The 12313-nt window shown below is 47.2% G+C and overlaps 1 protein-coding gene across 1 annotated transcript; it reads right to left on the bottom strand.

The window, feature by feature from the left end:
* Nucleotides 1-188: 188 nt before the first annotated feature.
* Nucleotides 189-1607, bottom strand: PPDPF (pancreatic progenitor cell differentiation and proliferation factor). Its single transcript, XM_023540852.2, has 4 exons — nucleotides 1470-1607; nucleotides 1016-1209; nucleotides 678-755; nucleotides 189-562 (listed from the first exon to the last, which is right to left on the bottom strand). The coding sequence occupies exons 2-4, from the start codon at nucleotides 1068-1070 to the stop codon at nucleotides 354-356; spliced, it is 342 nt and encodes a 113-aa protein (XP_023396620.1). The 5' UTR covers nucleotides 1071-1209; nucleotides 1470-1607; the 3' UTR covers nucleotides 189-353.
* Between the last annotated feature and the right edge of the window lie 10706 nt (nucleotides 1608-12313).

Here is a 12313-nt window from a genome sequence, read left to right as displayed (position 1 = left end):
GGAGACAGGCTCTCTCTCACACACACACACACACACACACACACACGGCAGGCCCTGGGTGAAACAGGCATAGACATCACAGCCTACTTGCTGGCACCTTCGCGTTTATTCCCACCTGGTCTGAGGCAGATGGTTAGGGGGTGTTGGGAAGGCTCACATGTGATTGAGCAGTAAAGAGTGGGGCTCTCTTGACTTCTTTTTGGTGTTTTACTTTTTTTGACATAAAAAACAATCAACCACTTCTCCACTTATGGCAGCCTGCCTAGTCTACTGGGCGGGACAGGGAGGGCTCTGATGCCCGGTGCCTTGGGAAGCCGCAGGGGTGTGGGGGGGTGTGCCCATGTGGTGGCCATTCAGGAGGGGCCTGGCGCTGGTGTTGCTGGTGGGCTGCCAGGCTGCTTTGTCATGGTGCCCTGAGTCAGGTCACAAGTGATCATGCCGCTGGGGGTCTGGAGAGGTCCTGAGTGCACTGGAGACTCCAACACAGTGGCCATGAATGGGACGGCAGCTTTCCCGAAGAAGAAGCTGGCCCACCAGTGGCCTGGGTCAGCTTTGGGAAGCCCTGGGAGGAGCAAATGGAATCAGGGTGCACGTGCCTGCTCCTGGGCCCCATCAGATGGCTCCCCTGGCACAGAGTGGCTGCCCCAGGACTGCAGCTATGGGGTTGCTGCACTCACCTGGGCGGTGGGGGATGGCTTCCCCAGGGTACTCAGCACTTCCACAGGAGCCATTACTTGAAGTGGAGCCCAGGCCGCCTGGGGAGGAGAGGCTGGTCAGCACAGCTGGGCCCTCTGCCAGCATGGCCCTGCCCACCAGCCTTTCAGTCACTGGCTTTAACTTGCAGTACAAGAGGCAGGGCCAGGGTCCTTGGCAAGGCACCCCTCTCTAGGCAGGGGTCTCAAGAAGATGGGAGCGCGGAGGGGCACCAGAAAGCTGGGTGAGCGGCCTCTGTGCCTGGCCTCGGGGTGGGGGCCAGGTTGGATGGGTTGTGCAGGCTGACGAAGGCCATACTCACGCCGGTAATAGTCGTGGGTGGCCACAAGTGAGCCGCTGGAGGGGATGGCTGCCATGCTCTTGCTTGTGGCCTGGTGGAAACTTGCACGCGTGGAGGGCTTGTTACCAGGGGACCCGCTCAGGCAGGGGCGCTCCCCACGAGCGGAGCCGCCGGCTTAGGCCCCGGAGCGGGGCGGGCGCGCGGGCGGCTCCGGGCTGTTAACAGAGTGGGGGGGGGCTCAGGGCCCGGGGCCGCCTTCCCGTGCCGCCGGCTCCAACCGGCCCGGACCGGCCGCACGGGAGGGACAGAGGCGCTTTGTGCGCGGGGCCGCCAACTTCCCAGTCCAAACCCGCCCGAGCCGGCGACCCACAGCCTTCCCTCCCGCGCACCGCGAGACCCCGCGCCCCCAGAGCCGGGCTGGACCCCGGGAGAGGCCCCGCGCCCCAGCCTGTATCCCCGCGCCGCCCCGCCTCACCTCGGCGGCGACCCCTCGGGGCCTCGGGGCAGGATCACGGGTGGCGTGGGGCGGGGAGGGGGGATTAAGCCACCGAGCCCATTTGCACAGGCGACCACGACTTACTGCTCCACGACCGCGACGCGCGCGGGGTGTGCGCACGCGCAGACGCTCCGGCTTATATGCCTTTCGCCGCGGAACGTCACGGAGGGCGGGGCGGAAAGACCCCGCCCCCGGCTTGGGGCCGCCCCCTCGGTCCAGCCCTGCCCCCTGGGACAGGTGGCTCCAGTCCCGCTCCCGCGGAGGTCCAGCCCGTGGCGTTCGTGCGACCGGGGGCGGCCCGCGAAGCTGGTACCTTCCTGGCCTGGGGTCTGTGTTGCTAAAGGCTCCATGGATCCCAGAGCCGGTCCCTCCCTCCCCGGCCTGGCCATCCTCTCGGCACCGCTGCGCTCGGCGCCCTACGCGTCAGATCCGTTCCCGCGGGCCTTCTCCGCCGGGTGCGGGGCCTGGCCCACAGTTCCGGACTCCAGGGCGGTTTGGGGGCAGGGCACCTGGGGCCGGAAGGTCCCCTGCGCGCCCCCAGCCCCAGCGTGCACCCGGCTGCTGGCACCCAGCTGGGGTGGACGCTGGCGGAGGGGTCTTGTTTTGGTGGAGAAATGCTGTCTGGAGACGAGCCTCCAGTAGTTAGAGGCAGAGGCGCCGCCCCGTGCTTGGAGACACCCTGTTTTGAGCGGGACCCCGGAAAGTGGCGTCCGCTCAAACTGGTGTCTCAATAAACGGGGCCCGACTTCCTTTCCCGGGGGTGGAGGGGCGGGATCCACTTCCCGTGGAGATTCTTGTCATCTTCAGCTGATTTCCGCCTTTCTCACGGGGCACTGGGGCCGCTTCTCCCCGAGAGGGGGGAAGTCGGCCTCTCAGGAAGTTCAGCCTCTGCGCCCAAGGCCCTGGGCAGTTCCTTCCCTGAGGTTGACTGGCATCTGTGGAGCAACGCCTTCAAGAAGGCTTCAGGGCAAGTGGGTGGACAAACCCCCACACTCCCCCCTGCTAATCCCTCCTCGTCCTTACACCTCACAAGAACCCCTACAGAATTCCTGGGCGTCAGTCCAACCCCCTCACTTAGCAGTCGGGAAACCGAGGCCCCAGGAGGGCGGGGGCTGGATGCCCCTGCCTATGACCCTTTCCCAGGCTGGCCCGGGGATGCGGCTGCGCATCTGGTTGCCACCCGGCTCGGGCAGCGCTGTGGTGGGGGACAGGGGCATGGATTCAGAGCTCCTGACCCAGGTAGGGGCAGTCTCTGCTTTTCCTGCTTCCCTTCTCCACCTCCATCTCTTCTTGGAGTCCCTGGAGGGGGAGGCACAGGCCATGAATCTTCCGGGAAGAGAGCATTCCAGGGACTCTCCCAGCCACTTATCCAGCTGAAACTTCCTTGGGCTTCCCAAATAACCACGCGGCATGCAGTGCACGTAACTGGGTCCGGCACAGGAGCAGGAGAGAATGGCTGCACGGGAGGCGCACGTTGAGTTGCTTACAGAGCACTCAGGAGCCTGTTCGACCTGCAGTCAACGTGGATCATACACCGTGATCTTAGCACAAACCAAATTTAATTCCTCAGGGACATACCCTGAAGCCCCAGCCTGGTGGTGGTCAGGTCATTGGGCCATTTATTCTTCATGGCCCAGATGCTCCCTCAGCTCTGCTCAGGGTTCCTGGAGCCTGCCAAGCAGTGGCACAGGGGACAGCTTTTCCCCTTCTGGCCCCATTCCTCCCAACGGCTAGCCTGGGTTGGGAGAAGACGGAGCGCCCCACTTCAGCAGGTAGAATATGCACCCGCCTAGCCTGGGCATCTGCCCTGCTCACGTACAGCTGGGATGCACATGGGCTAACTATTAAAGAAAAGGAATCTTCGGCCCTGATGGTTTTACTGATGAATTCTACCAAACATTTAAAGAAAAATAACAGATTCTATATAATCTCTTCCAGAAAATATGGGAGAGAACACTTCCCAACTCATGATGTCAGCATCACCCTAACACTAAACCCAGAAAAAGACAGTGAAAACTATGAAACTACAGATGGTGCTACTTGTCATGGGTTGAACTATGTCCCCCAAGATGTGTGTCAGCTTGGTTAGGCTCCGATGCCCAGTGCTGTGTGATTATCCTCCATTTTGTGATGGGTGTGATTTTCATATGTATTGTAAATCCTAATCTCTGCCTATGGTTAATGTGGCAAGATTAGATTATGTTGAAGAGGCTTAGGGTGGGATGTAACACCCTTGCTCAGGTCACATCCCTGTTCCAATATAAAAGGAGTTTCCCTGGGGTGTGGCCTGCACCACCTTTTATCTTACAAGAGATAAAAGAAAAGGGAAGCAAGCAGAGAGCTGGGGACCTCATATCACCAAGAAAGCTGCGCCAGGAGCAGAGTGTGTCCTGTGGACCTGGGGTTTCTGGGCAGAGAAGCTCCTAGTCGAGGGGAAGATTGATGACAAGGACCTTCCTCCAGAGAGGAACCCTTCCCCTGAAGCTGATGCCCTGAATTTGGACTTCTAGCCTACTAGACTGTGAGAGAATAAACTTCCATTTGTTAAAGCCATCCACTGTGGTATTTCTGTTACACAGCACTAGATGACTAAGACACTACTTATGAATGCAGAAACAAATTTCTCAACAAAAAATTAGCAAATCTAATCCAGCAATATTAAAATAAGTTATACACCACAAACAAGTAGGGTTTATTCTGGGAATGTAAGGCTGTATCAACATTCAGAAATTAATTGATATATTAAGAGCTTAAAGAAGAAAAACTAAATAGTCGTATCAAATGATGGAGAACAAGCATTTGACAAAATTCAACAGCTATTCATGATAAAAGCCCTCAACAAACTAGGAATAAAAGGAACTTCTTCAATTGAATTAAGAGCGTCTCTGAGGAGCCTATAACCAACTTCCTACATAATTGTGAAAGACTGACCCTCTCACATTGGGAAAAAGGCAGGGAGGTCTCACTACTCTTAGTTTTAACAGTACAATAAGACAAAATAAATAAATAAACCTGTCTGTCATAGGAGGTGGGGCCGAGATGGTGGAGTAGTAGACACTTCCTGTGATCCCTCTTACAACAAAGACCTGAAAAAACAAGTGAATCGATTATGTATGACAATCTAGGAGCCCTGAACATCAAAGACAAAGCTGAAGAATTGAGCAGCAAGGGGAGGGAGAGAGTTCAGAAGCAGCTAAAATTTGCCACACCTGACCTGGCCCACACCCTCCAGGCTGGATCCTGCAGGCAGCGTGTGCAGGCTGAGCAGTAGCATTCGGGATGCATTTTCCACATCGGAAGAAACCGAGTGGTGGAGAGTCTGCTCAAGCCTCTGGAACCAGGGAGAAGCAGTGTTGAATCTGCAAAAGTTAAGTTCAAGTGCCTAACCTACACTTGGGATTAAAAAAAAAAAAAACCCTTCTCCACTCTGGGAATTACCTCTCTCCCATTTACCTGTCCCCCTCAGCTCTGCTCCCCTCAGTGCAGCTTCAGTGATTGCCATGCCCCCTGGGCCAGAAGTGGGACCCATCCTGCACCCCAAGCCATTCTCTTGGCTTTGGAGAGGGAACAAATTAACAGGAAAAAATAATCTGCCAGTTCCCCTAAGATAAAGCACCAATTTATTTGAGGAAAACTCAGATAAAAGAATTTAAAAAAGTGAAGAAACTCTAAAAATTATGTGGGACTCTGTCAAGAAGAATAACCTATGAGTGACTGGAGTACCAGAATGGGGAGGGGGGTTGGGGTAACAGAAAATACAGAGAAAATTGTTGAAGATTTGTTTGGCAGAAAACTTCCCTGATATTGTGAAGACAAGAAGATATCTATTCAAGAAGCTCATCAAAACCTACACAGGGTAGATCCCAAAAGAAGTCACCAAGACATATTATAATCAAAGTTGCCAAAAACAAAGATAAAGAGAGAATTTTAAGAGCAGCTAGAGATAAACGAAAAGTCATCTACAAATGAAGAGTCAAAAAGACTAGGCTCTGGCTGCTCAGCAGAAACCATGCAGGCAAGAAGGCAATGGGATGACATGTATAAAGACTTGAAGGAAAAAAAAAATGCCAGCCAAGAATTATATATCCAGCAAAACTGTCTCACAAATATGATGATGAAATTAGAGCATTTCCAGATAAACAGAAGTTGAGGGAATTTGTAAAAAGCAAACCAAAATTACAAGAAATACTAAAGGGAGTTCTCTGGTTAGAAAACCAATAACATCAGATAACAACCCAAGACTAGAATACAGGACAGAACAACCAAATATCAACCCTGATAGGGAACTCACAAAAATAAATCAAAGCTAAAACACTGAAAATAGGGAAACAGAGATGTCAATATGTAAAAGATGCCAACATTAAAATAAAAAAAGAGGGACTAAATAATGTAGTCATAGAACTTCCATATGGAGAGAAAGTCAAGGCAATATCAAGAAATGAAAGATTAGTTTAAACTTAGAAAAATAGAGGTAAATATTAATGTAGCCACAAAGAAAACTAACAATCCTACACATCAGAATAAAAAAGAAGAAAAACATAAAGACTCAGCAAATACAAAATCAACAATAAGAAAGATGAAAAGAAAGTACATAAAAATGGCTCAGCACAGAGAATTAAGTGGAACAAAGAAACTGTCAACAACACACAAAAAAGGCATCAAAATGACAGCACTAAACTCATACCTATCAATAATTACTGTGAATATAAATGGACTAAATGCACGAATAAAAAGATAGAGAGTGGCAGAATGGGTTAAAAAACACGGTATGTCTATATGCTGCCTATAAGAGGCACACTTTAGATTCAAAGACACAAACAAACTAAAACTCAAAGGATGGAAAAAAATATATATCAAGTGAGCAAAAATCAAAAAAGAGTAGGAGTGGCGACATTAATCTCTGACAAAATAGACTTTAAAGCAAAACCCACCACAAAGGATAAGGAAGGACATTATATAGTGATTAAAGGGTCAATACACCGGGAGGACATAAGCATAATAATTATTTATGCACCCAACGACAGAGCTCCAAAATACCTAAAACAAACTCTTACAGCATTGAAAAGAGAAATAGACAGCTCCACAATAATAGTAGGAGACTTCAACACAACACTTTTGGTGAAGGACAGAACATCCAGAAAGAAGCTCGATAAAGACACAGAAGATTTAAATGCCAGAATCAACCAACTTGATCTCACAGACATATACAGAACATTCCACCCAACAGCAATCAGGTATACTTTCTTTTCCGATGCACATGGAACATTCTCCAGAATAGACCACATATTGGGCCACAAAGCAAGGCTTAACAGAATCCAAAACATCAAAATAATACAAAGCATCTTTTCTGACCATAAAAAAATTCACAGAATCAAATGAGAATGAAAATACATCCTACCAGATCCTTCAGGACACAGCAAAAGCAGTGTTCAGAGGTCAATTTATAGCTATAAATGCACGCATCCAAAAAAAAGGGCCAAAATCAAAGCATTAACCCTACAACTGGAACAAATAGAAAAAGAGCAGAAAAAGAAGCCCAAAGGCACCAGAAGAAAAGAAATAATAAAAATTAGAGCATAAATAAATGAAATAGAGAATAAAAAAACAATTGAAAGAGTTAACAAGACCAAAAGCTGGTTCTTTGAAAAGATCAACAAAATCAATAAACCATTGGCCAAACTCACAAAAGAAAAACAGGAAAGGAAGCAAATAACCTGAATAAGAAATGAGGTGGGCGATACCACAACAGACACAACTGAAATTAAAATAATTATAACAGAATACTATGAAAAATTGTACTCCAACAAATTTCAAAATCTAGAGGAAATGGACAAATTTCTAGAAACACACTACCTACCTAAACTAACACAGAGGTAGAATAACTAAATAAACCTATAACAAAAGTAGAGATTGAAGAGATAATTTAAAAACTCCCAACAACAACAACAACAACAAAAAACCCTGGCCCTGATGAGTTCACTGGAGAATTCTACCAAACTTTCAGAGAAGAGTTAACACCACCACTACTGAAGGTATTTTAGAGCATAGAAATAGGATCGGGGTCTGGGGACTTTGGTTTCGGGGACATCTAGGTCAATTGGCATAACAAAGTTTATTAAGAGAATGTTCTGCATCCTACTTTGGTAAGTGGTGTCTAGGGTCTTAAAAGCTTGTAAATGTCCATCTAAGATGCATCAGTTGGTCTCAACCCACATGGAGGAGAGGAGAATGAAGGACACCAAAGATACAAGGAAAATATTAGCTCAAGAGACTAAAGGACAACATAAACCAGAGACTCCATCAGTCTGAGACCAGAAGAACTAGATGGTGCCTGGCTATCACCAATGGCTGCCCTGACAGATAACACAACAAAGTCCCCGATGGAGCAGGCGAAAAGTGTGGTATAGAACTCAGATTCACATAAAAAGACCGGACTTAATAGTCTGACTGAGACTAGAGAAATCCCAGAAGACATGGCCCCCGGACTCAATGTTAACCCAGAACTAAAACCATTTCCCAAAGCCAACTCTTCAGACAAAGAGACTGTAAAACATAAAATAATACTCGTGAAGAGTGTGCTTCTTAATTGAAGTAAGATACGTGAGACTAAATTGGCAGCTCCTGTTCCAAGGAGGGACGAGAAGGCAAAAAGAGATAGGAGCTGTTCGAATGGACACAGGAAACCCAGGGTGGAAAGGGGAGTGGGTTGTCACATTATAGGGATTGCAACTAAGACCACATAACAATATGTGTATAAATTTTTGTATGAGAAATTAACTTGAGGTGTAAACCTTCACCTAAAAAAGCACAATAAAAAAAACAAAAAACTGTCTATCTTAGTAACCTAGTGCCGCTATAACAGAAATACCACAAGTGGATGGCTTCAACAAAGAGAAGTTTCTTCTCTTACAGTCTAGTAGGCTAGAAGTCCAAATTCAGTAGGTTGTTAATGAGTTTTCCGCTAAACCTGATGCCCCGTTCTTCTTCATATAGTCCAGCTTCTCAGATTATTTGCTAAGCGTGCAGATTGAATAGGTATGGTGAAAGTATACAATCCTGACACAAGCCTTTCCTGACTTTAAACCAATCAGTATCACCTTGTTCTCTCCGAACAACTGCCTCTTGATCTATGTACAGGTTCTACATGAGCACAATTAAATGTTCTGGAATTCCCATTCCCATTCTTTGCAATGTTATCCATAATTCATTATGGTCCACACAGTCGAAAGCCTTTGCATAGTCCATAAAACACAGGTAAACATCCTTCTGGTATTCTCTGCTTTCAGCCAGGATCCATCTGACATTAGTAATGATATCCCTGGTTCCACGTCCTCTTCTGGATCCATCCTGAATTTCTGGCAGTTTTGTGTAGATATACTGCTGCAGCCTCTTTTGAATGATCTTCAGCAAAATTTTGCTTGTGAATGATATTATTAATATCTAACCACAGGCATAGAGGTTAGGATTTACAGTACATATTTTTGGGGAACACAATTCAACCTGTGACATCTACTCAAGAGAAATGCAAACATTTGTCCTCACAAAAACCTGTACATGCATGTTCGTAAGAGCAATATTTATAATAGTCAAAAAGTGGAAACAACCCAAATGTTCATCAATAGATGAATGGATAAAAAAATACAGATTATTTGGAAATTAAAAAAAAAGAAGTGCTGATACATGCTACAACATAGAGTAACCCTGAAAACATATGCTGAGTGAACAAAGTCAGATAAAAAAGACCATGTGTTATACAATTCCATTTATATGAAAAGTGCAGAATATAGAAATCTATAGGGACAGAAAGTAGATAAAGTAATTGCGTGGGGTGATGGAGAATGACCGTTAAATGGTGCAAGATTTATTTTTGGGGTGATGAAAATCTAAGTGCTCATGATTCAAAAGTAGATTATGCTGGCACGACTCTGTAAATATACTACAAGACCATTACATATATACTTTAAAATATATATATATATATACTTTAAATGAGTGAAATTTAAGGTATACAAATTATATCTCAGTAACTCTGTTAAAAAAATGGGCAAAAGATTTGAATAAGCACTTCACCGAAGAGGATGTACCATCAAGCACATGGAAAGCTCTTCAACATCTGTGTTGTGCTGCTAGTGGCATCAGTGTCTAGATTCCCCAGGGATAAGAACCAGGATCAGCACAAAGCTGATTCCAGTGAGGTGGACATCAGCTATACCTCCACGATCCATCTTCTCAGCCAACTCGGCCACCAGCCATCCCTCCGATGGCACTCTCTTCTGGGTGAGTAGCCAGTCAGTTGAAAGGGAGTTGCCTTGGGAGTGTGGACTGTGTCCAGATATAAGCAGATGTTCTGGCTTTTGCCTGCTCTGAATCCTACAGCTGCTTCCTGTTCACCTGACCTCCGGTTCTTGGGACTTGAGCTAGCAGCTTACCTGCCAATCTTGGGATTCGTTGATCTTCACAGCCTGTGAGCAAGAGCCCTGCTTTCTGACCTGCAGATCTTGGGTTTCCCAGCCCTTGCAGCTACATGGATCAGGAGAAGCCTCTATCCTGATCCACAGACTTGGGATGTTCCAGCCTCTACAACTGCATGAGCCATTTCCTTGATATAAATCTCTATATATTTGGTTGCTTTACTAGTTTTGCTTCTCTAGAGAACCCAGCCTAAGACACTAGCCATCCCACAGAGGTTGGGGGGACACCTCATTACCACCAAGAAGAAGAGCCTGGAGTGGAGCGCATCCTTTGGATCCAGGATCCCTGCTCTGAGAAACTCCTAAACCCAGGAGACAGAGTTGTAGTATAGGAGTGGTGGCAGCAGAACCAGGGGACCAGTGCAAGAGAGCATAGTGGGCTTTTCAGCCCATGGATCAAGGCAGCGACAGTGGGCTTGCCAGCCCATGGAGCAAGAGAGAAGAGTGCCTTCAGGCAGGAGGCTTGCTGGTGAGTGGGGTACCTTGGGCACTTGTTGGTGGAGCTAAAGGGGCTTGAGGACCCTCAGAACGAGAGAGCCAAGGGCTTTCGGGCAAGAGGCTTTCTGAAGGAGTGAGGTGCCTCCTGTAACTTGCTGGCAGAGCTATGACAGTTGTAACACTTACCCTAGCAGGGCAGGGGCTGAGAGCAGGCTTGTCCTAGAGGCCAAGAGGAGGTCTGTCCTGAGGGGCCGTGTCCTGCTGAGAGAGAAAAAGCGCTGTCCTACACTAAAGAAGGGAGGGATGTGCTCTTCACTTTGGGGGAAACTTCCAGACTTTGTCTGTGTGCTTCCTGACGTTGACCAGTTACTTCCAAGTTAATCTTGATCTCGTTATTTCCCCCAATAAACCATATAACTGTGAGTTCTGTGTGGCCGTTGCAATGAATTATCAAACCCAGTGGAGAAGTAGAGGGTGCTGTGGAGGGGGCAACTGGCGTCAGAATTGGTAAAAAGATTGGAGAGTGGAAGGATTGATGCTGATTCTCATTCTCCCTGATGTTAGAAGAAGTTCTGCACTACTGCTACCACATTGTCCCCAGGAAATGTTAATCAACCTGGACAAAAGTAACACACCCTCTGATGTAGAAAACTCAGGGCTTAAGGGGAAAATCTCTCAAGCTATTTTTCCAAAGAACCAAGGCAAAAGGCCAAATAAAGAAACTTGTTTCACTTCAACATCATTAGCAATTGTTGTTGTTGCTGGGTGCCACTGAGTCAATTTCAACTCATGGTGACTCCATGTCACGGAGCAGAACTGCCTCATAGGGTTTTCTAGGCTGTAATCTTTATTGGAGCAGATCACAAAGTCTTTCTCCCTCAGAGCTGCTGGGTGAAGTCAAACCACCAATCCTTTGATTACCTAATCAATCCTTTGATTAGCAGCAGAGTATTTAACCGTTGTGCCTCCAGGCTTCCTTCATTTACCATTAGGGAAATATAAATTAAACCCACAATGAACGCCATTACACAAAAAACCCAAACCGAGAATACCTAGAACTGCTGAAGATTTGGAGAAACTGGAATTGTCACACGCTGCTGGCGTCCATGTAAAACGGTACAACCACCCGGAAAATCAGTTTGGCAGTTTCTTAAAAAATTAAATATACATCTACTATATGACCCAGGAAGTCCACTCCTGGGCATTTGCCCAAGATACGTTGAAACTTACGTTACACAAAAATTTGTGCACTGATGTATGTGGCAGATTTATTTATGATTGCCAAAAGCTGGAAACAATTGAAATGTCATTCATTGGGTGACTGGATAACCAAACTGCGGTGCACAGGGAAGACTACTCGGTGATAAAAGGAATGCACCATTGATGTGCTCAACAACGTGGACGATTCTTAAGGGCATTACGCTGAGTGGAAGCAGCCAATGTCATGAAGTGAAATACTGTCTGATTCCATCTATGTGCCATTCCCCAGAAGACAAAGGTGTGGTGATGGAGGCAGGTCAGTGGTTGCCAGAGGAGGCGGTGGGACTACACAGGCAGCTTTTAGGGCAGGGGCCGTTCTGCGCCCTGACTGTGGTGACGGCTATAGGACCCTGTACACGTGTTCATATTCACAGAACTCCTGTGGTTGTTACTTTCCACGGAGTCAGCTACAACTCACGGTGACTCCACATATAACAGAATGAAATGTTAGCTGGTCCTGCACCATCTTCACCGTCGTTGGTAGACTCTAGCCTATTGTTGTGGCCACTGTTTATTTTGAGTGCTTTCCAACCTAGAGAGATCATTTCCCAGCACTGTATCGAATGAGATTCTGTTCTGACCCATAGGGTTTTCACTGGCTAATTTTCTAAAATAGATCACCAGGTCTTTCTTCCTAATCTGTCTTGGTCTAGA

The sequence above is a fragment of the Loxodonta africana genome, chromosome 24 (assembly GCF_030014295.1).
Source record: "Loxodonta africana isolate mLoxAfr1 chromosome 24, mLoxAfr1.hap2, whole genome shotgun sequence".
Classification (NCBI taxonomy): domain Eukaryota; kingdom Metazoa; phylum Chordata; class Mammalia; order Proboscidea; family Elephantidae; genus Loxodonta; species Loxodonta africana.
The sequence above is the reverse complement of the archived record's forward strand: the minus strand, read 5'-3'. Positions and strand labels throughout refer to the sequence as shown.

Excerpts from the sequence above, each read along its gene's own strand:
- PPDPF (XM_023540852.2), bottom strand. The coding sequence starts at position 1,070 with ATGGCAGCCATCCCCTCCAGCGGCTCACTTGTGGCCACCCACGACTAT. Across the intron at positions 756-1,015 it reads CACCCACGACTATTACCGGC|GCGGCCTGGGCTCCACTTCA; the intron begins GTGAGTATGGCC and ends TCTCCTCCCCAG. Across the intron at positions 563-677 it reads AGCCATCCCCCACCGCCCAG|GGCTTCCCAAAGCTGACCCA; the intron begins GTGAGTGCAGCA and ends TGCTCCTCCCAG.